At 46.0% G+C, this 24,846-nt stretch overlaps 1 protein-coding gene across 1 annotated transcript; it reads right to left on the bottom strand.

Moving 5' to 3' along the window:
- Window positions 1-303: 303 nt before the first annotated feature.
- LOC132583177 (extracellular calcium-sensing receptor-like) lies at window positions 304-22,695 on the bottom strand. Its single transcript, XM_060254846.1, is given in 6 exon segments — window positions 304-453; window positions 3,858-4,504; window positions 4,934-5,005; window positions 5,008-5,056; window positions 6,660-7,142; window positions 22,528-22,695. Coding segments are annotated over 6 exon segments (1,569 nt in total).
- Between the last annotated feature and the right edge of the window lie 2,151 nt (window positions 22,696-24,846).

Genomic DNA, 24,846 nt, shown 5'->3' with positions numbered 1-24,846 from the left:
CATGGCTGCAGTGCTTGGTTACGGGGCAAGGACATTCGAAGGGTGGGACATTGTAAGTCCGGGGCCTATTGTTCTTACATTCAGCCATTACGACCATGAGGCCGGGACCTCTCCACGTTAGCTGCCCCACCCCCTTTTTTTCCTGTTTAGCTGTTAATGTGTTATTGTTATGTTTTGTCATTCAGTTTTAATGGCTTTTTTCTCCTAGGTGCTGTGGCTGGCATTGAAAGGAAAAGGATCCTTATATGCGGCCACAGTATTGTGTTTTGGGCGGCACATCAGGCACGACGGACTCCAGTTGGTTCACAGCTGGGCCTGAGCGACAGAGCCATAATTGAGTGGCAGGGCCGCCATGGCATGAGGTGGTCCAGGCTCCTGCCTCTTCTGTTCAGGGGCATTAGGGACCCTCCTCTGCAGATTTTGGTGATACATCTTGGAGAAAACAACTTGGGCCTGATGAAGGGGAAGGCTCTTTTGATTCAGGCCCAAGCTGATATCGCCTTGATTGGCAAAAGTTGGCCTGGCATCCATATACTGTGGTCGGCCATGTTGCCACACCAGGTTTGGCGGGCAGCTTGGGACCCAGTGGGTTTGGAGCGGGCTCGGATTAAGGCCAATAGGGCCTTGCGGAAAGCCCTAGGCAGGGGACTAGGCATTTATGTGCCTCACCCTTTCATCCAGTCTAGCCTTCTGGACTTGTACAGGGAGGATGGTGTCCATCTTTCGGTAAGGGGCAACAAGGCCTTTTTGGCCGACTTGCGGCAAGGGCTGGTTCAGGTTTTAGGGGTTGGTTTTGGTACAGTGGCCTAAGCAGAGGCTTGGCACTGTTAGTGGCTGTTTGTTGTTGGGAATATGTTTTAGGGGATTGGTGAGCTCCCGTAGCACTGCACTATTTTTGGTGGATGGCCTCCCTGGGGGACCGTTAAGCTGTATGGCCCAAGGTTGGCTCCAGGGAGCCTGGGGTGTCCCGTCACATGGAGAGTGTCCACATTCCAGGCTGTACGGCTTTGGGAATGGTGGAGCTTTTGTGAGCAGTGATCATGTTGCTGGGCTGGCTGGGTCTGAGCCGTTTGGTTGGCTCATACCCGGGGCTCTGGGGGCTCGCCCATTTTTCAGGTCAATGAGGTGGTCTGGCTTGACCCCTGGCTTGTTCTGTCACCATGTTCTGCCCTTGCCATTAAGTTAATAAAGTGGCCCTTTAATCCATTCCTGTGTCTGTCTCATTATTCCGACTGGGGGGGCAATTCGGCCCCTTCCCTGCCGAGCGGTTGATCGACCGCTAAGGCAGGGGGCCATCCATTGCCTCCCCGGATGGATCGGAGGCAGTGGACTCATCCTACCTTGGGTGGGGGCGAGGCATGGCCTTAAAAGGCCGGCCCTGCCCTCAAGTGCGCAGATGGAATTAACTCTCGGCCCACCCACCCACCCATCATGCAGTACAGGGAGAGGCTGGTCACCTATTTTATGGGGCCGGTTAGGAATTTTTCGCCCCCTGACAAATTGGCTGGTCGGGGGACGTTTTTGCCTACCCTGCACTGTGGTATTGTGTGCTGGCAATTGGACTGGCAGTGTCATTATATAGGTTGGTCACTGGCTGTTTGTTGTTGGGAATATGTTTTTGGGGACTGGTGAGCTCCCGTAGCACTGCACCATATTTGGTGGATGGCTTCCCTGAGGGACCGTTAAGCTGTACGGCCCAAGGTTGGCTCCAGGAAACCTGGGGGATCCTGTCACATGGAGAGCGTCCACATTCCAGGCTGTACGGCTTTGGGGATGGTGGAGCTTTTGTGAGCGGCGATCATGTTGCTGGGCCGGCCGAGTCTGAGCCGTTTGGTTGGCTCATACCCGGGGCTTTGGGGGCTCACCCATTTTTCAGGTCAAGGAGGTGGTCTGGCTTGACCCCTGGCTTGTTCTGTCCCCATGTTCTGCCCTTGCCGTTAAGTTAATAAAGTGGCCCTTTAATCCATTCCTGTGTCTGTCTCATTATTCCAACTGGGGGGGGGGGGGCAATAGGCTTTCACCTACAGCAGAATCTCAGGATGGTGGAATTATGTATTTCTGTTGCCCTTTCTCCATTGGGAATTATGGTTGTCAGTGTTCAGGACATTCTGTGTTATTTATGTCCTCACCCCAGTTTAGCTTGACATAGATATTATTTCACTCCACTGAAAGCAAAGGGGTAAGTTAGTCCATGAAATTAAGACTTTTGCTCCTTGAGAGGACAGCTATGGCAAACCTGGGCAGTATAATAAAAAGTAGAGACATCACTCTGCCAACAAAAGTCCATATAGTCAAAGCAATGGTATTCCCAGTAGTAATGTATGGTTGTGAGAGCTGGACCGTAAGGAAGGTGGAGCGCAGAAGAATAGATGCTTTTCAGCTGTGGTGTTGGAGAAGAATCTTGAGAATCCCTTGGACTGCTAGAAAATCAAATCAGTCAGTCCTAAGGGAAATCAACCCCGACTGTTCCCTGGAAGGTCAGATGCTGAAGCTGAAGCTCAAATACTTTGGCCACCAAATGAGAAGGGAGCACTCACTGGAGAAGACCCTGATGCTGGGAAAGACAGAAGGCAAAAAAAGAAAGGGATGGCGAAAGATGAGATGGCTGGACAGCATTACTGATGTAACAAACACAAATTTGAGCAGACTTTGGAGGATGGTGGAAGACAGGAGGGCCTGGCGTGACTTTGTCCATGGGGTCGCAAAGAGTCGGACTCGACTGTGCGACTGAACAACAACAGTCCAGTCAAAGTTAAGTCATTTTCTTTCTGTGAGACTAAGTATTAATGACTTTTATATTCTTTTATTTCGTCTTCTCATAATTTGAACCTTGTTGTTTAATTCAAGCCTCAAAACTATAATATAGCATTTAGGGCAAAAAATACAACCCAGCAACCCAGCACCAGAGGCTAAGATAGAGAAGACCTCCACAGCTACCATGTATTTTCCTTTCCTGCTCAAATAGGTTGGGACAAAGGTCAGCCAAACACTGCAAAAGACCAGCATGCTGAAGGTGATGAACTTCACTTCATTAAAACTATTAGGTAACTTCCTGCCTAAGAAATAGGGTTGCCAAGTCCAATTCAAGAAATATCTGGGGACTTTGGGGGTGGAGCCAGGAGACTTTGGGGGTGGAGCCAAGAGACATTAGGGGTAGAGCCAAGATCAAGGCTGTGATGACCCTGAAGGGGGGGAGGGCCTCCAAACCGGGGGATCCCCTGCCCCCACCTGGGGATTGGCAACCCTACCGGCCAGCAGGGAAGGCAAGGAGGGCCTCTCCCTCTGGCTACCAGTGCAGCGCAGCTCCCCTCCCGCCTTCCGCCAGCCTTCTGCATCACCCCCAGCCTTACCCAGTCCTTGGCACAGAAGGCCAGCGCGCCTCTGCCGCAGCCATGCCCAGTTCAGCGCGCCTCCGCCACAGCCATGCTCAGTTCAGCGCCACCGCCTCCTTCTCCTCCGAGGCCGGCCCAGCATGCCCCTTGCCACCCGCGCAGCCATAGGCCCAGCAGAGGGGCCGGGCGGAGAAGCGAAGCAGGCCAGGCGGAGAAGTGAAGCAGGCCCACACAGGCCGCCTTTGCCACCGCAGGGAGTGGAGGGGCAGTGCACAAGTCCGGCCTGCTCCTGCTCCTCCAGCGTTGCTGCTCAGGGTCCTAGAAGGACCCAGATTCGGGGCTCGCCACGCTTCTCCGTAGCTGCTCCTCCGAGATGGGCTCAGGCTGAGCTCATCTCGGAGGAGAAGCTACGGAGAAGAGGCAGCAGCAGCGCAGCCTCCCCCCGCTTCTGTTTTTGGGGGGAGCGGGGGAAGAGGCTGGAAAAACTGGGGTCCCCCGCCAGGGCGGGAGGGTTGGGAAGCCTACTAAGAAAGCTACCATGAAACTGACAGTGGCCAGGAAGCCCATGTAGCCCAAGATACAGTAAAACATGGTGACTGATCCTTCATTACATTTCAGAATTATTTCTTCTGTCATTGAGTGCATATCAAATTCTGGGAAAGGAGGAGAAGTTATTAACCAAACTGTACAAATAATGGTTTGAATCAAAGAGCAAGAAAGAACAATCGAGTTGGCCAGTCGTTTCCCCACCCAGTTTCTCATCCTGAACCCTGGCTTGGTGGCTATGAAAGCTAGAACCACAATGACAGTCTTGGCCAGCACACAAGAAACAGCCACTGAGAAGATGATGCCAAAAGTAGTTTGTTGAAGGAGACACGAGAGCTTCTCAGGTCTGCCGATGAAAAGCAAGGCACAAAGGAAGGAGAGCAGGAGGGAGATGAGGAGAATGTAGGAGAGATTCCGGGTGTTGGCTCTGACTATGGGAGTATCCTTGTTCTTAAGGAAGATACTGAGCACCAAAGCTGCCATAAAAGAGAAGAAAAATGCAGAACTGGCCAAACTGATCCCCAAAGGTTCTTCATGAGACATGAAGCTTATATATTTTTGCAGGCATGAGTCCTGATTGATATTTGGATATTGACCTTCCATGCACTGAAAACAGTCATTGGAATCTGAAAAAGAAACGTGCATATAGGGTACATATAAGCCCGTTGTATAGCGTACTACATTACTCTGTATTACTATGGAGTACTTAGAGGGGCTACATGGGAATCTCAGCATACTATGATATAACAGGATGATATCACATCCTATAATATAGCTGCAACCCCGCCCCCCCCCACTGGAAACAAAACGGAAATCAGAGTTCATAGCTAATGTAGCTGATTTCTTTAATAAAAACAAAAATTTATCTCGCACCTTCACCCTTCCAAAACATCACACCTTGTAGCTTTTTTAAAAAATAAATAAATAAACTGAAATTAAAAAAAACTAAAAGCTTTCACAATCGGAAACATCCAGCCTTAAATTTATCCATATTGGAGCTGATGTTAGGAGGAGAAAAAGGAATATTTTATAAACTCAGTGTATTCACTCCTTACCCTCTAGTTTTGAAACTTTCCCTTCTGGACAGTGAAGGCAATCATAGCGACAAAATGGTTTCCCTTCTTTTTCTTACCGTAGCCTGAATGGCATTGGTCATTGCACAGAGAAAGGGGCTGAACCTGTCCAGAAATGAAAGAGAGGAAGGGTTTTCTGTTTGTTTGTTTTAACATTCAGGAAATATATTCAAAGAATTTGCACTGCACTGGTCAATATTCTATGTGACCAGAGAGTTGACCCTGGAGGGGCATACCAACATTTCTTTTGGAGACCACTTGATATGTAACGGGATATTTGAATGTTTTCCACTAGAGGGAAACAAAGTATTTGAATACATATTTCTAGAATACATATTTCCATATACTATAGAGATCTCAAGAAAACATGACTGCCACCACAAGGCGGAAAGTACCATCAAGTCAAAGCCAAATTATACAGATCCTAGAGAGTTTTCAAGATAATAGATGTTTGGGGTAGTTTGCCATTCGCTGCCTCTGTGTAGCAACCCTGGACTTCTTTGGTGGTCCCCCAGCTATGGATTAACCAGGGATGACCTTGATTAGTTTCCCAGATCTGATGCGATTGGGCTAGCCTGAGTCACCCAAGATCAGGGCACCATATGGACTATAAACCCTGTTCGATTTAGTTGAATTAAGCCCAACTGTTTTTAGTATGACTGACTCCTGAGTAAATTACCAAAGATGCAGAATAGACAGCAAATGAGTTAATGCAATATATCAGGGGTGGCCAACGGTAGCTCTCCAGATTTTTTTTGCCTACAGCTCCCATCAACCCCAGCCAGCATGGCCAATGGCTGGGGCTGATGGGAGTTGTAGGCAAAAAACATCTGGAGAGCTACCGTTGGCCACTCCTGCAATATATGTTCAAAATTTTGCAATATTATAAGTTCAAAATGAAAAAATTGATTGGATGGGATTAATCAGATTGGCCGACCGCAGAGGCAGAACTGTTCCAGAATTTGAACTAGGAATCACTAATGGAATTTCAAGAAACTCCAAGAAATGATATGCTTTGAGAAGCATATAAACCCCACCTGGTTAAACATGTGGGGCCAAATGATTCCATCTTCATGAATGGTGAACACTGTATCTTCTGGAGCTTTTGGGTCCATCCTTCCAGCTTGGGTTCTGAGAAAAGACTTGTTGGGAAATGTGACCCAGTTGATGATATCAAGTTCAGCCACTATCTCCACATTTTGAGCAAAGGCAACCAGGTCCCCAGCACTGTTATTTAATGAGACCCTTTCAAAAATTCATGGAACTAGATGCATATGTAAGAATGTTAGTACTTGATTATAGCAGTTAAACCCTGTGAAAATATTATCCCCTTAATAATGGAACCCACATGAAGCTGCCTTATACTGAATCAGAACTTTGGCCCTGGTCAATACTGTCTACTCAGATGGCAGCAAATCTCCAGGGTTTCAGGCAGAGGACTATCTCAGCACCTACTGTGAGATTCTTTAACTGGAGATGCTTAGGATTAAACCTGCAACATTCTGTATGCCAAGCCCTTACTATCCCACTGAGTCACAGATCCACCCTTTAAATGTGAGCACTGAATGGTCATGACTTAGTTAATTGCTAAAATGATTTTTGTTGAGTCAAGGGTGCATTTTGCAGTCTGGCGTCTCTTGTTCACCACTTCTGTCTGATCTCCAGTCTTGGTGAGCTACCCAGTATTTAAGTGTCTTCCAAGCATTACCTGCCATGGCTGTTGATTCAGAATATTTTTTCTCCCTCCACCTTCCAGTGTTCTGTGTTTGAGCACAAATGAATACATGGAATGCAATGCATGTGCCACCACGTAGACAGCAGTGTAGATGCTGTAGCTGTGGCTGCTCATGGTCATTTCAAAGACAGACCCAGGAAGACTCTCAAGCTGCTCCTCCCCAGTGCAGATATCTTCATTATTCATGGCTTCTGTGGTACCAGAGAGTGAACAGCCAAAGGCCTCTTTCCAAAAATCCCAAATAAAGCCGTCTTCTTTTTCAGAAGCAGGATCCCTTGCCTGAAGAAACTTAACAAATCCTAACACCTTCCTTGAGTGAACAGCAAAGGCTAAAGCACCATGAATGAAGTCTAAATCCCAACTTCGTTGAATTTCAATTGATGTGAAATCCATCTGGGCTGGCAGGATCCAGACTTTGGCTTTTGTCCTCTTGGGTATCTCTTTAAATTCTGCTGCCTTCACCAAGGGCGTTTTCGCACTCACCTTCAGCCGGCGCGACCCCCCTCTTCACCGCGCAGGATCTGCGCGGATTTCGCACTAAATGCCGCGGAGCAGCCGGAAGAGCCGGAAGCTCCCGGCGCAAAAGCCGCTCAAACGTAAACCGCCAAAAAGCAGTTTCCGTTTGCGCGGCTTTTGCGACGGGAGTTTCCGGCTCTTCTGGCTGCTCCGTGGCATTTAGTGCAAAATCCGCACAGATCCTGCGCGGTGAAGAGGGGGGTCGTGCCGGCTGAAGGTGAGTGCGAAAACGCCCCAAGAGTTGCAAAGCTATTATGGTTTGAATTTCACCATGTACTACCACTGCTTGGGCTGTGCTTCCCATGACAAGTGTTGCTGTTTCTTCATTTCCCACCATCATTTCTGACAAAGAACTAAAAAAATCCATTGTTGGAAACTTTACTATGAAATCAAAGCAGACTCCATGCTTAGAAAAGTTAGGAAGCACTTCCTGTACAAATTGCTGACCATATTCATCATCCACATAGATCAGCCCAACCCATATCCATCTGAAATAAAGCAATAACTCTATAATCCCCATGTACTGACTGGCCCAACTGGGGAACATCTTGTAGAGGAAAGCTGCTTCATTTTTGTTGGTCATCACTGGAGCAGAGCTATAAAGAAGCTAAAGGAAATAAAGGAGACTGCAGAGAATGATTTTATAATCTAGTAATCCTTCGGACTAATGAATATGTCAGGAACAAATGATATACATGCCACTACTGGTTTCTGCTGGAAACAGGAAAACCTGGCATCTCATTAGAATAATTCTCAATAGGAGGTTTTGTATCTGGCCAAAAAGCACTATCGTCTCAGTTCTACAGCAATATCTAGGAATACTCTTAGATGAGACCTAGTGTTCTGTTCAAATTCAATTGAATCTGGGATCTCCCTCTCTAAAATGTGGACACATTATCAAAGAGAATTTGCAACTTGAGAACAATACTGCTGGAAGACCGCTTCTAGGCACTGTTTTACCCACATTTCACTCTTTTTTTGAAAACACAGGAAAGCAATGGCAAGCTTCCTTTGCTCATCTCTTCCCCTGGAAACTCCATTGTCATGTGGTCACCATGAAATGGTGGTGACTTCATGGCACACAGCTATTAAAAAATATACAAGTGCATTAAAAGCAAACTAAGTTGTAAAGAAAGGGCAGGTTATTGGTTGAGTGAGTCTTCATATTTTGCCTGTATTGATCCACCTCCCCCCCCCCCCTGTGTAAGCAGCTTTCCAATGACCACAGGTATAATCAGCAGGGCTTCTTGTTGGCTAAATGTTGTATCAAGTATGATTTGTTAATCTTAAATGGCTCCTGGCCGGAGGATCACCCTGCTGTCTGCTCCTACTGGAAGGGAACCAAGCCCTCTTTACTAGACTATGTTGCTACCTCCAGAGCTATGCTTACAGAAGTGCTAGATTTTAGGGTTATTAGTAGATCTGAGAGTGACCACCTCCCACTGTCACTCAAAGTCTCAATTGCCTTGATGTTTAAGTCTAGAGAGATCCATCACCCTTCTGACCACTTAAGCCCTGTGACTGGCTGTGTAAAATGGTCCAGCAGAGTCAGTGCTAAGATCAGGAGTCTCTTGGGGTGTGAACAGATGATGGGCCTCAGGAAAATGATAATGGAGAAGGAGGGTAACATTGTCTCGCATTACAATGACATAACTGCTGCCCTAAAACTTACTCTCTCCTATTATATGCATAATAACACAGTTCTGAAAAGACGATCTTACGAGTGGTACGATTCAGAATGCAGGTCCTTAAAGAGGCAGGTTACAGCTGGCCTGATTCTGGCAAGGGAATCTCAATTGACGGCTCACTATATGCAGTTAAAAGTCCTAAAAAAACAATTCCAGGAACTTACCCAACATAAGAAAGAAACTTTTATTAAGAAAAACTGGGAGGCCCTGATTAATGCAGCTAAATCAAACAATTCATCGCTTTTTTGGCATACAATTAATCCACTATTGAAAGTTTTCCCCTCAGAAGCTTCAAATCATATTACTGCTGCAGAGTGGGTGGAACACTTTCAGAGGATATATGCCTCTGAAGAGCCCTCTTGCCCCACCCTACGAGCGAAGTTGCTAACAGAGGACATTCCGTCCTGGGATCCTGTCACCTGCGAGGAGGTGAACTCCCTTTTAGGGAGGGTGAAAAGCGGGAAAGCCCCTGGGGGGGATTACATTAGGTCTGACCTACTTAAAGAGCAGCGGGATTGGTGGGCTCCAACGTTGGCTTCCCTTTTCTCATATATAGATGAGACAGCAAACATGCCAGCCGATTGGGGCTGGGTGATTATTGTGCCCATTTACAAAAGAGGGGGTCATGAACTCCCCTCGAACTATAGGCCAATTAGTTTGCTAAGTGCTATTAGCAAACTGTATGCCTTACATCTGAGGGACAAACTTACGGCCTGGATGGATTCTCAAGGCATTATTGCCGATGTTCAGGCTGCCTTCTGCCCTGGAAGATCCCACCTTGATCAGACTTTGGTGCTGCAATTTCTGGTTGATAAATATTTGGCCACAAAGGGCTCCAGACTCTTTGCAGCCTTTGTCGACTTTAAGGCCGCCTTTGATCTGATACCCAGATCCAGGTTATGGGACAAGCTTGCAGCTTCGTCTATTGACAGACGGCTGTTGTTGCTAATGGTTAGCCTTTATAGTAACTCGGGCATCAGGATAAGATGCTCATCTCAAGGCCATCTAACCCAACCAATTTTAGTGAACAAGGGTGTCAGACAGGGTTGTGTGCTCGCCCCCTTGCTTTTCAATTTCTACATAAATTCACATCTAACCTCCTTTAATGATTTGGCTTTACATCCTCCCAAGCTCGCCGATCGGCATATTCCAGTTCTAGCGTATGCTGACGACGTGCTTATACTATCCAGGACGCAGATTGGTATGTGAAGGGCCCTTCGCCATCTAACCCAGACCAGTTTGCAGGAAAAGCTGGAAATTAATCTAGATAAAACCAAGGTTTTAGTTTTCACCAAACGTTTCAAGGCTCATTGCTGGTTTCTAAATGGCAAACCCATTGAGCAAGTAAAAATTATTAAATACCTGGGGGTGATTTTTCATTATCAGGGAAAGCGTTTGGCACATAAGAACTATGTTGCACAATCTGCGCAAAGAACAGCTGATGCCATCTACCGTTTTTACATCTCCAAAGGGGCCAAATTCTTGCCTGCAGCACTAAGGCTGCATACTGCAAAGACCAGGGTCCAGTTGCTCTATGGCACTGAAATTGCCCCTTATTCAACCACCAAGCCGTTGGAGATAGTACAAACTAAACTCTTGCGCAAGCTTCTGTCTGTTCCCAGTTGTGTGCCAAACACTGCCATCAGGTTGGAATCTGGCGTCCCAAGCATCGAGACGTCTATGTGGTTAAACACCCTTTGTTACTTTTTGAGGGTTCTCTCAAAGCCAGGTGGCCTTCCCCATCTGATTTTTTTCGACTCTTTTGTGGGAACTTGGGAGAAAAGGTGTCTAGACCATTTTAGACTCTGTGATCTCTCCCCTGAGTCCCTAGCAATGATGGAACTGAGGGATGCAAAAGAACTTTTGCACCTGAGGTTGGTTGAGCTGGAACTGAGATCTGCTAGAGCTAGTCTTTCTGCGCACATTTTCTTAGGGAAGCAAGCCGAAGTATTGTCCCCAGCCAGGTATCTTTTCAACATCACTATCCCAAAATATCGGATAGCTTTCTCAAAAGCACGACTCAACGCACTTTTCTCTTCGGTGTTTTTGGGACGTTACGCTGGGTACCCATATCTGGAAAGATTGTGCCCCTGTAATTGCAATGAGGTCGAAACAACTCTCCACATCGTTTTGCGGTGCCCTAATTATAATGACTTGAGGGCAAGATTAATCTCTCCAATTCTCGGGTCCTTGGCGGGCAGGCCGGAGGATGAGCAGATTGCCTTCCTCCTGTCTGACGCTCATTCTGATGTTTCATCTAAGATTGCCCATTTCTGTTATGCTGCTCAGTTGGAAAGGAGGGAAATTGAGAGTGTAAATCTTGGTTATGAGTTTTAACAATATGTGCAATAGTTGGCGTCAGGAATTTTGTGTAAGAGGTGATGGGTTTGTTTTTATGATTTTGTTTTTGTTTGTATTAAGCTGGTCGGATGACCGTGAATAAAGTACTACACACTTGATCCACCTCCAACTTTAATAGGAAGAAGGACAGTGGTAGCATGGACATGATGGAATTTTAGAAAGCTATGCCATATGAAAAATTCACTGCACAAATAATAAACAACACGTTAAAGCTACGTTGTCCTTTGTGGTGTAGTACTAAAACATGCAAACACAATTTTGCACTCTAAAAACCAAGAAATGCTTCCAGTAATTTTGAGTCACTCTTCACAATATCATGCCACAATAGAGGGTGGACATTTTCCCATCATTGTATGGATAACTGTTTGCATAGTTAAACACATACTCATTAATTGTTTTGTCTCTTGGTTCAAAATAAATTTATTGCTATCATATTGCTTGGTCAGCATGCAGGATACATCTCTGCTATTCTAAATATGCCTCTTTATGAATTCAGACCCTGAAACCTTTTCTAAAAACAAGGGAAATGATATTGTTATGTTTCCATTACCCATGAGTTTATTCTACCTGTGGAATCTTGTAAATGTTCAGAACATTTGCCATGTAGAAACAGAAATTAGAGTTTGGTCCCCCCACAACTGCTACTAAGTTGTTCTGGTGGTCACACCTGTAGTTAGGTGTGAATCTTGCCTTAGTTGAGAGAAGTTCCATTGCAGCGTGATAGGTCAAGCTTGCGCTAAAATAGTTATTATAGATGTGAATACCCAAAGTGATGTTTGGTAAGAGTTGGGGATTTTCATTGACCTCCTTTACAGCAAACACCAAAGCCAGGATGTTCTGGTAAAGCTGAGTCATTACTCTGCAATGAGAGTGAGATGCTGTATCACAGAAAGGTCTCTTCAGAAGTTGACACTGAATGCAATTTAGCAAAATATTGTTTTACCTATTAAACAAACTCATTCTATAGCCCTGAGGCCTGTAAGCCCCCACAGCTGGAATGTCTGAATTCTCAAAATAAGAACATAGGAACATAAGAACATAGTAGAAGCCATGCTGGATCAAGCCAATGGCCCATCCAATCCAACATTCTGTATCACACAGTGGCCAGAAAACCAGGTGCCATCAGGAGATCCATCAGTGGGACCAGGAAGCCCTCTCACTGTGGCCCCCTCAAGCACCAAGAATACAGAGCATCACTGCCCCAGAAAGAGTTCCAAAAATACACTTTGGCTAATAGCCACAGATGAACCTCTGCTCCATATGTTTATTCAAACACCTCTTGAAGCTGTCTATGCTGGCTGCTGTCACCACCTCCTGTGGCAGTGCATTCCATGTGTTAATCTGATAGGTTTCGAAACCATTTCATGGCTGCAACTGCTATTTTTCAGAAAGCTTTTGATAAAGTTCCTCATCAAAGGCTCCTTAATAAGCTTGAGAGTCATGGGGTAAAGTTCCCACCACTCTGAACAATTCAGTGTCATCCACAAACTTAGCTACTTTACTGCTTACTCCAAATCATTAATGAACAAGTTAAAAAGCATCAGACCCAGTACTGAGCCCTGCAGTACCTCACTGCTTTCCACCCTCCACTCCGAAAATTGCTCATTTATACTCACTCTCTGTTTCCTATTAATTAGCCAGTTTTTGATCCGCAAGAGGACTTGTCCTTTTACCCCATAACTCTCGAGCTTACTAAGGACCCTTTCTGGAAAATAGCAGTTGGAGCCATGAGATGGTTTTGAAACCTATCAGCAAATGTACCCATAGCTAATAAATGTATAAATAGTTTCAAATGTTTATCACAGGGCTGCAATTGCTCTTGTGTGCTATATCCTACAAAAATGTCCATGGGGGTATCAAAATTGAGTGACTGCTTCTATACAAATTAGGAAGCTTACATTTGATACAGAAGTACAGAGGAAGCTGCACTATGCTGAATCAGACCTTAGGTCCATCAGAATTAGTCTTGCCTTCTTAGATTGGAAGTGGCTCTCCAGGGTCTCAGGCAGAGGTCTTTGGCATTACCTGCTGTCAAATCCATTAACTGGAGATACTGGGTATGAAACCTGGGACCTTTCACATGCCAGACAATGTTCTAGCACTGAACCATGGGGTCTACTCGAGGTCTAAATGTCTGATTGTGATCTCAGTTCTGTTAAAGTAACCATGGACCCTCATCAAGTGAAATTGTGTTCTACCTTGGAAGGCTTCTTGATTTGGGGAGGGCGTTTTGCCTTTAAACCAACAGCAACATTTTCTGATTTACCTCCCAATTCTACAAAAAGTTAGTGGTTGTTGTGTTTCATGTAAGGATCAATACTCAGGAGATGCTGTTTGTTTTCTAATGAAATCCATGCAATATAAAAGAAAGATTCATTGGGGGGGGGGGGGGGACCATGAATATAAAACCATACCTTGAGGCTTTCATTTCAATAAAGTAATACAACCAGGGCTTTTTTTGAGCAGGAATGCACAGGAACACAGTTCTGGCTGGCTTGGTGTCAGGGGGTGTGGCTTGATATGCAAATTAGTACTTGCTGGGCTTTTTCTACAAAAAAGCCACTTGTGAAACAGTGATGATGTCAGGGGGTGTGGCCTAATATGCAAATGAATTCCTGCTGGGCTTTTTCTACCAAAAAAGCCCTGAATACATCAAAACAATACTACGCGAGGGGAAAAAATCCTTCTTACATGACTTCATCAGAGAAACTGGGAGAGGGACGTACTTCAAATTTGACAGTATCTGATAACTGAAATGCTTGAGAAACAATGCCAGCAATGAGAAGGTCTTCTGATTGGTAATACTTGTGAACAAGAGGAAGTGGCTATCTTGTTGAGCATTGAACAGGCTGAGATTTGCACACCACTTGCACCAGCAACACTAACACAGAAGCAACAAATAGCACCATCTTCCATGAAAATCTTTCTCATAGACACCAATTCGTCTGTTCTCATGCCGATAGTCAAACCTTAGTAGCAGTCATGAGATGGAAGGCACACTCACTAGCCTGATTCAAAGCCAGAATGGCACAGTGTAAAATATCAGTGAACAGACAGCCCCTCTCTGTCTCTCTTTCCAGGAACAATAATAGTAATATCATCTTTGTGTGTTTTCCCCCCTTTCCTAGTGGTCACTGGACTCCCAAGGGATGGAGAGAAAATTATGATGAATTTGCTGATTATAGGGAAAGTAATTTACCTACTCAGATGAACAGATTTTCTGCACCTTTGAAGAAGACAACATGTTGACTACTGACTACATCTTAGCAGTTTTGTATTCTGGGCTTCCTTAGTGGTAATAACTGAATCCATGGGGAGAGGGAATGAAAAATAAGGCCTTGATTGTGTAACAAAAAATTCTCACCATAGGGTCCCTGATGATTCCTTGAGCCACCTGGAAGTGACAAGGGTGGCTGGATTACACAGGACTGAATCAACATGCTTTTTGAGGGGGGCAAAATTAAAAAAAAATGGTGCCCCCTTATGGACCATTCTATCTTATGGTCCCATAGAATGCAATGGACTCCATGCCCAATTTGGCACCCCCACCCACTGTCAGTGCCCGGGGCAAGCACCCCCTTCTCCTCCCCCCCCCCCCCCAGATCCGGCCTTGGGTTTACAAGTTTCCATTGATTCCTAGAGATAGCTGAAAGTGACAAGGATAGCTCTAGCAATGCTGACAATAGACATTGATTCCTGTAGCTACCTGGAAGTGACAAGTGTAGCTCTACTAATCACCAGAAACTCTATTTTCATTTTTTCTCCTCAGCACCAGTGCTCCACTTTGGCCTCAGTTTCCATCCATTGATCAGTTGAGCCACCAGGAAGAAAGGGTTAAAATTTGCCCAAATGGGAGCTCTACCTGTTTTGAGCAAATGGGATCCCTACCTGTTTTTCAAAATGGAAATTCTTCCAGATCCAAATGGCACTTGAGTTATCATGAAGTACCATCCAATTATATTCCAATTTGTGATGCCCTGATTTGGAAGACAGCGCCAGCTTGTTCAAGTTCAGTGAAGTAACGTAATGAGTTAGAGTCTTGCAAGATGGCTGGCCAGGAAGAGAGAATACAAAAACAGGTGAATGGACTATGAAGTTGGAACAAACTGAGCTGAGGTTCAGGTCATATATATGCTTATACTGGGTAACTGTGTCCACTGGGAAGTTCTCAGCCTGACTAGTTTTAACCTGGGGCTTCTTTGAAATCTAGTTGGAGATCTCCCAACATTAAAATTCATTCCCACACTATAGAAATCCGTTTCCCTGGAGAGAAAGGCAGCTCTCAAACATGGAGTCCGTGGCAGTATACCCTGCTGAGGTCCATCCTTTCACCAAATTCCATCCTTCCAAGGTTCCAGCCCCCCACTCCCAAAATCTCCAGGAATCTCTCAACCCAGAGCTGGCAACCCTACTTAGACTACATATACTATTTGTCCACTTAGCAGAACATATACTCATTCGTGGTTCTGTTATTGGCTTGGAAAGCAGAAACTTGGATCCCTTTTCACAGCTCTTGTTTCCTTTTTTAAGGCAAATAGACCTCACAATACAATGCTGAATAAACAAGTGCTATAGTATATGATATCAAATTACTGCCATAAGAAGATACAAGTGCCATCCTTATTCTTCCAGTGTGATTGCAGCAATTGGTGATTGCAACAATATCGGGGTGAACTTTTTAGGAGAGGCCCTTTTTCCATAGGGGCAATATGCTGCTGTCCCTTACTTATCTGGGATATATATATCTTTAGCAAAGAACTGAGTAAAATGTCTTCTTGTTGCCATTGTAACCTAGAGGACACATTCCGCAGACAAACATTTTGGTGTGTTCAGTCATATCAATCCATGATATCCTTGTGTGACTCAAAACTGCCAGACTTTATCTTTGTAACCTTACAACTGATTCTCTCCTTTTACATTCATTCTGTGTTAATATTATTTGATCCCAAATGGCTTATTATAGGACCATAATGTATAAATGTCATAAAAGAAATAAACGTATTGGGAGTATCAACAGTGGAAATGTGTAAAATGAAAACTCAGCAATAGAGCAGGAAAACAATATGTAAGAAAAAGAGCATCTCTCAACACAATAATTAGGAAATACATTTCTCAAAAGGGTGGAGGTAGACCACCATGTTGGTTGATCTAGGAAAAGGAAACTTTAAGATTCCCATGCGTATTTTATTTTCAGTTGAAAATGTGATGTGAATTCAGTAGAGACAAAACACCTTAACATAGATTCACCCAAAAAGTCCATCCATAGTTTTCACATATATTTGTTTACATCTACCTCACAAAAAGAGGCTTACAAAATTGCTGAGCATCATACAACAGTAACCCCACAGACTTCTACTGACACCATGATGAAGGAAGCAACTGTGGAACCTGGGTTGCTCACTGGAGAGGAACAGGTAAAGAGAAGAAAGAAGCAGTGCAACTAACTTTGGAGGAATAACCAAGGGGCAAAATGCAAGGGAACATTATTTCAAAATGAATGCACAGGCCCTCTAATAATTTCTTATTGCTTACAAGGAGAAGTGAAAATACAAATAGGGTTATTCAAGAAAAATGAGATATCTCCTCCTTAGGAGGGAGGAAAACAGTTTCCCTCACAAAATTCTACCAGAAAATTCTACAGTATCTGAAGCATATCAAGTGGGAAATCATTTTGGGTGGTCCTAAATGAGGCAAGTCAAGTCAAGTTAGCCTTTATTGGCATAAAATACATAGATATATACATCAGAGCAAATTGGTTAAAAAAAAAAGATAAAATGTACCGATTGCATACATATGCATCAGGCAAAGCATAAACATAAACTATTTCTATGAGATCCTCTGGCGTGCCTTTAAAACAGAATAAAGAAACTTAGCCACTTTCTCAGTGACACTAGATGAAGTATCGTTCAAAAGACGATAGACCTTAAGTGCATCAGAACAATCAACCATGCTGACTAAAAGAGGATATAAATACTTGTGATGAAGATCTGTATGCAAACTGACTCCACACATTTCTGCTTACAGAGACAGTATCTGACTTAGTAGGCTGTCTTGTTGAATCTGCCATAAAGAATGGCAGAGGGCATGGCGTTGCATCTGGCAAGGGAAAAAGCTCTACGCTGCTGTGGCATCTGCAAGATGGATAGATATGAGGCCATTTTCCCAGTACTAAGAGAGATCTCAAAACTCAGTGGGGAACAAGTTTTCTTAGCCAGACTGTATAGGTCGTGGCGCTCAATATCTACCAACCTTTTTTTTAATTTGTTGGACTGCGGCGGTGAAGGACAGCAAGGACAATAGTTCTAGGGATAAACCCATTGCTTTGATTTCTCTCTCAATATGTGCCGACCAATTTGACAAATTAAATTCAGAGACCATTTGAGAGATATAGCTCCCCGGTTCAGAGTTGCAGTGCAAGCGTAGCCAGAATGGAAGAATCTCTAGCTGTTAGGGAAACTGCTCTCAAAATGAGATTGGGGAATTAGATTGAGAGACAGCTGGCCCAATAGGAATCTTTGTTATCTGTGTATACCAGGCTCAACCATTCAGATAGTCAATGCTCAATAAAGGACTCTAATTTACTAAAATCAATTGTAGTTTATTTGAAACAATAGTTCTTTCACACAAGGTACAAAATCAATCACACATTCACACAGGTCTAAGAAATATAGAGAGATCGATAGGGGAACATAAAAGGATGGACATACAGGGTAATACTACCTCTCGCAGACTCCAAGGAAGGCTCAGATGGCGACGAATGAGGGAATGGGGGAATGGACCCGAAACTGATCAGGAATCGGGGATGGATCTATACAGCGGGTTAAGGGGGTTGCTGAATAGAGAGCACACCTGTGGGTAGCTAGTCCACAGGTTATATAGTATCACCTCAGTCCTGAGGGGATGGGAGGTAACTGGGAGTGTTAATGGGAGGGTCTGCTGATGACCAAGAAGGCTGGACATCGGCTAGACCAATGGCGAGTCCATGGCGACACCTGATTGGGTGTATGCTTCGACCAATGAACATCACCTTCATCCTGGGCATCCTGGAAACTTCCAAGTTGCGACAGGGCCTGGGGCGGCTCCAATGATATCAGTATGGGAATGGTTGGGTGATTGGGGAGAGATGGGATTAACTGGGAAAGGGACAATAGAGAATCAGATATGAACCTAGGTATTCCGGTGTAGACAAAAGGGCTTGGATGTATCAGGAGAGATCCTTCCTCTTTCCCATCATCTCTTGGGTGAAGCCTGTTTGTTCAGGATATTACTTAGTAATCAGGATCAACTGTTGAACCATTAATCCATTCATAAACTAGATAGGTTGCTTGCGGGCTAGGAATGACTCAAGGTGTGTACGTGAGGTTCCCACTAAGAAGGAATGAAGCCCCACCAGGCAGGAAGATGGCTACATGTGGTGTTAGCGAAACACAGTGGTTTCCATGCTTAGCGCTTCAACACCGTTCGCCTGGACAGCTCCGTGGCGGCGTAGCCTCCTCCTCGCCATGGCGGACTCCACGCGGTAGCGGGGAAACGTTGTGTGCGTCTGCAGACACTCTGTGCCTGTCTCAAGCACTTGTATAATGAGTAGATGGTACACATGAGTCCTACGTAGTCCCTGGATAGCTTTACTCGCATTCACTGGCCAGGCGGATGCAAGCTCACTTCTCCAGGCGCCCTGGCAACCGTATGTGTGTGACAGAGGGGTCATTTTCTCACAGTTCCCCCCCTCGAGACTGACGTCACCGTCTAGTGGCAAAGTCTCGTGTACATAAAAAAAATAGCAAAAGAAAAACGGGGGCTTCGGTATGCGGGCGGTGAGCCCTTGAAGCGTGAGGTGTCAACTAGGGAATACCGGCTACCTGCAAAAAGGTTGGAGCCACTATCTTAAGACTACTCAAAACACAATTTTAAAAATGCCAATGGGCCATCAGATCCTTCCTTGGCGTTCATGCTTACAGGGAGGCCTGTTGGGATACATTGTGCATACTCAGCATTTCATGTAGCATTATAAAATCCATAAAAAACACATGGTAAAATCACATAATACAAAGTATTTGAATCAAAGATTACTTAAAAGCAAAATCATACGCGCAGTCTAGGCCGGCTAGGCTGCAATAGTTGATTGGATAGGAAATAAACATTACATATTATCAACGGATTCACAAGGCAAATCATTCGAGATCTCCGTGTTACATTTCATACTTATAAAATCCTAACACTATGCTAATACATAATTCATCTAGCTCTTTTCTGACCTTTGGTCTTCAGGCTTCTTCTTCTCCCCCCCTCGATAACCTTCCGCGCTGGGGACAGAAGAGGCTCCCCTTCTCATTCGGCTTGTCTGTAGTCTTTTCCTGGAGGGGAGGAGGTTGGCGGCGCCGAGCAGTCTGCGTCGCTTATCCCACCCCCCCCCCCCCCTTGAATCCAGGCTGCCCACAGTGAAGCCAAGTTTCTATCGGAGCATGCTCCAAACGGAAATATCCGACGTTGCTCGGACCTCGTCGGGGGTCCGTTCACATGACCTGGGGGAACCCTATCTGGAGGGGTCTCCCATGCACTCATGCAAATGAAGAGGAAAAAGGATTCTGGGAGAAATCTTCACACACTTTGCTTATGTTCATACATGTTTTAGACAACATTTAGCAAATTCTGTCGAAGCATTTCTACAACACCAGACTTCCTAATAATTTTACTGTCTTCTATAGTTTGGCTCTAGATTGCTTCCTTCAACCTTAAAGCGTGTCGCTCCTCATGCCTTCCCGGCTTTGCGGAGGGGGAAAGCATGCGTCTGGAAGTGCGGGCCCATGGATCAGCACTCCGAACCGGGGAGCACGGCCGCGGAAAGGCCTCTCTTATGCTGTAGGTTCGGGGAAGTCGATCCACGGGCCGCTTTCCCTTTTTTAATCGGGAGCCCGTGTGGGCTCCGGAGAGCCAGCTATAAGCGTGGCTCTCTTTTAGGGCCTATTGGAGTCCCTCCCTGACTGGGAGGGGGGGACTCCCCCTTTACTTGGTAAAAGATAGATAAAAATACATAAATAAGAAAACATACACACAAGAAAGCTTTAGTCCAAGTTGGCATTTGGCCTAAGGTTCCCTGCCCGTCAATCAAGGCTCTGACCGGCAGGGGTGGGATCTAGGTTGCATGGCAGTTCCCACTTCCTGTGAGGTCTTGCCCATATCATGATGCCAACAACCCGTCGGTGGGTGTGGGAGATGCAAATGATCCCTTGCAAAGCAGCTTGGGAGATTTTTCATTTCCCACACTAACCTGGCCGCACAGTGGAAATCATGGAGAGGAGTGTGTCGAGTTGGGCCAGTTACTCCATTGGGTAGGCTTCTCCGAACCTACACCATAAGGAGAGGCCTGTGCCTCGGCAACTCCCAACCTGGAGATGATCCTTGGGAAACCGAGAAAGAGCCCCTGCAAAAAGGGATAACTTGGTTCTCACACCCTCCAACTCCCTACTCCTTGGTTCGGCCTTGCAATTTTTCCAAAAGCCTGCTTCAATTTTTTTTCAAAAGCCTGCCCACCCAAGGGCGGGCACCCTTTCTTTGTATAAAAACAGATCCTTAAACATACACACATGGGTACACCCAATCGAGACCCCATTTTGTGTTACCCCTCCCGCCCGGGAGATGGCAACTGATATACTGCCACGTCACTTCTTCCGCATCGCACCGCCGTCTATCGGCAGACAGGGCGGTTTACAGAGGCGCCAGGCAAGGATGACATACGGTTCATTACGCAGACCAAGTGGGAGGCACATATGCAAATATCCTCTTGCTCTGAAATGGGTCTCTTGGACCATTGTGGGGCACCCCTTTTCAAAAACACCCCAGAAAGGCTTATAGTCACCCTAAAGCGGCTTTCCTATTATGGGGTGCATCTTCCTTTTAGGGGATACCAGAGTCACTGTGACTTGGGGATGCCTTTGTGCGTTTGGCTCTCCCGGTGGGGGCCGGGTTCAAGCATTCCGCCTGGGCTCGCGTGCGCCTTTACAAACTCAGGGTGCCCCTGCAAGTATGGCACCTGGTGCAGAGTCTGTTCTGGCCCCCTGAGACCCTTAGGTGGGCGGAACTTTTAGCTGGAGCTCCGCGCTCCGGAGAGCAAGTGTCACTGCCTGCCCTCTTTTAACCCTCAGGGTCGCCTCGGCGGCCCAACATCTCTGGTAAAAGATAGATAAAACTTAAAATCAACAGTACATTGCCAACATGTGGCGTTGGAACTCCAAGTCCCAGACGTCCCTAGCCTTGCGCTTCGGGTTAGTGCATGCGCAACGTGCGTCTATGCAGATGAACTAAGCCCAAGGCAGGTTGGGAGCAAGATATTGTAAAATATTTTCAAATAAGTGGACCTGGGTTTGGTCTGTGCCTGTGGGAATAGTGGCTCGTGGAGGGTTCCTGTTCCGGTGTAACCGTGGCCCCCAAAATCGCTTTCCACCTGGGTGGCCTCTAATCTAGGAGATAGTCGACTGATGCAGGGTGCCCGCGGGAGGTGGTCTCCCTAAGCTCCTCGGTTCGGGTGCTCATGCACAGCCTGAGTCCCTCCCACAGTTATGTGGGTAGGGCTGCACGCTCGGGCGTCCCAATGGGTCAGAACAGAGGCTGCACCAGGTTCCTGATGCTTTGAGTGTCTGCAACTTCTTCCCCTCTCCGTTCCCTGTGTTCCTTCAGGATCACGGAGCGCCGGAAGAGTCACAGAGCTCAAACACTGGACTGCTGGGAGTCTCTCTGGGTCAGAACAGGTTCTGTCTCAGAGTCACTTTGGGCCTTGTAGTGATGGATCACTTGGTGGGACTGCAGTGTTTGAGAACTGCTATCTAGACTACGAAGAAGTGATTCAACACTTGCAAGAATGCCCTGAGTTTGTTCCGCTCAATTTGGGCTTCCCTCACCCCACCCCTTTGGGCCAACCAGCCCACCCTTTACATAGTAAAAGATAGAACTTTTCTTAGGAGCAAAGTGAGGGGCTAAGAGATACTGACATTCAGAGTTTTAAACCGGCTGTGGGGACTACATTTCCCATCGTCCTTCGCTTCCCAGCCCAAAAGTTGGGGCATGTGCAGAAGAAGTTTATGCAAATGCCTCAAGTCCAGGGTGACCTGGGAGCGATGGGGCAGTGGGGTTTTCAATCACTAAAACTTTTTCCATGGGTGGATAATGAGGGAGAAGTTTCCCAAACCCATAAACATGAGGCAGGGATTTAGAACATAGTGTAGGCCAAGCTAACATTTGATTTATTGTGACCTTTTAGCTAGTTGGTGGGATCGAGTCACCAGAGGGGGAAGATCGGGCGGCTTTAGCCCGTGACCAGACCGGTCCCCGCTGTTGTAAAACATGTGGGGCTGTAGAACCGGGGGTCTCAGTGGGCCAGTTGAACTGAAGCGCCTGGCGCAATCCAGTTCAGATGGGAGCCTGAAGTCGCACGGCTGACCCCGCGACATGTGGGAGTCTTCCAATGCAGACTTCTGAACCCTCGGGAGGCATCCCTTGCAAGTTCTACCTTGCCACTGCTGGTCCGCAGTCCACAGTTCGGTTTTGTCGCCTTTTCCTCTCTCCCCTTCCCCTGGGCTACACAGCCCTCCCTTACAAGTAAAAGAAAGACTTTGGGAAAGGGAATAACCTAATAAATAAAAATAAAAAAGGAACCCCCCCCCTCGCACGAGTGGGGAGGGGATTCAAGGGGGGCTCTTAGGGCTTCTCAATGACGAGGGGACGATATCTCCACATGGTTTGGAGCTCGTCCACTTTCTTTAACTGCTTTCTCAGCCAGCATCCCAGAACAATTATTGCAATACAGAGTATAATTTGGAAAACTAAGATGACCACAATGGGGTGTAGGACTACGTTCAGTACGGCTGACCCAGTCGGACTCCAGCCCAGAAGCGTGTCAAGGAACGAATGCTTTCCTGTATCCTTGATCTGTGTTAAGAGGCTAGAGATTTCATGCCCGTCGTGTTTAATCACCATGGCTGCTGTGTCTCCGCTCCTCTTAATATCTTGCAAGGTTCGTTTTAAAAGGGGATGAGACAACAAGGATCTAATCGCTCGCAGCCCCATGCCCAGAAAGACTGGTTGAATAAATTTAAATAGGCTAGGGGCCAACAGGATCTCTTCCCTAGTCCATATGGGGACTGTGAATTCTATATCACATCCTACAATGGAAGATAGGTTGCAGAAACATCTGTTGACACCTGGCAACATGGGTTGGATGTGGAAGGTATTTATGATGAGATACTCGCAGTGTGTCCTCACGCAAGCACACCCTCTTCCTAAATACACAAAAGCGGAGGCATTCTCTTGCCTAAGCGCATATTTGCATTCTTGAGGAGAGTCCCTTAGGGGGTTCACACAGGGATGGTGAGTTTGTAGAGTCTGCTCATCACAAATAAATCCCAAGTTGTCTTTATGCACACATGCCTGTAAATCTACTGCTTCCCAACTTCCGTTGTCATTCCTAGCCCATTTATCTGAATCTGAGGAATACAAAACTTCGGTTGGCCCTACTTGCAGCCCTAGCGGCACAACGGGGTGTACATAAAAGAACCTTTTTGCAGTGGGCATAAGGATGAGAAGTCTCAGTTCCTGCTTGTCCACAGAAAAAGATGTATTGACCAGGGTCCACCAGGCTTCCAATTCTAGTTGCGGGGCGGGAATTTCTGGTCTAATTAACTGCTTGATTTCTAATGGAATATTTCCCTCCGTGGCCTGCCTGATCATGCCCATGGTCACTGCCAAATTCATAGCTTGTGCCTGGGTGCACGCCAGTGCCAAAGAAATATTTACCTGTAGGGATTGAGTACCTCTCAACAGCAAGGCAAAATCTCTTTCAATTTGGTTTTCCCAATTTACTAAGATGGAGCTGATAGAATGCTGGACTTCAGAGATGGTGTGGAAAGAGTCGTTAATGGGTTTTCCCAGCTGAGAAATATAGGAGGTAGCATAGGCAAATTTATTTGCTAGCGTTTCTATATTTATAGAGTCTAAGACCGCTACTCCTCCAGCAACTGGTGCTACCCAGTCTCCTACAGATCGTTTCGATCTGCGAGGTGTGTTCCCCACCCATAACTGCAGCCAAGCTTCCCAGCCCTTTTTACTGGGTTCCAAGTAGGGAGCACATTGTGGCAATTTTTCGATGGTATTTAATCCCGTCAGGCTGACCCTGATTTCCTTTAGTACCATCTGTGGGCGGATTAAAACTTGCTCCCTTATATCTCGCTTAATCACATGGGAGCCAATTATGTGAGAATCAGCGTTTAGGGTGGTCTCAGCGTCTACGATGAGCGGATTAAAATAGAGCTGAGTGAGATTAGCTATCGTGAGGGAATAGTTCCCTTCCTCAACCGGAAGTTCCGTGTTGAAAGTGCCCAATCTGGTAAATTTCATAACATTCACAGGCCCCTGCTGGCATAGCGGGTCTATCACCATAAACCAGTCTGGAGGTCCCTGTGTCTTTAATTCTGAATCAGTAACCACCCAGTTTCTTTCAGTCCATGCTGTTAGCTGGTAATGGTGCGTCTCTCCACTAGGGGTCTGTATCGAGAACGCAAGTGGTTTTTCTACTCGTGAGCCAATTGATAATATAAATTTGAAGG

This window comes from Heteronotia binoei, chromosome 15, assembly GCF_032191835.1.
Source record: "Heteronotia binoei isolate CCM8104 ecotype False Entrance Well chromosome 15, APGP_CSIRO_Hbin_v1, whole genome shotgun sequence".
Lineage (NCBI taxonomy): Eukaryota > Metazoa > Chordata > Lepidosauria > Squamata > Gekkonidae > Heteronotia > Heteronotia binoei.
Note: the sequence above shows the minus strand (reverse complement) of the source record. Positions and strands in the feature narration are given on the sequence as shown.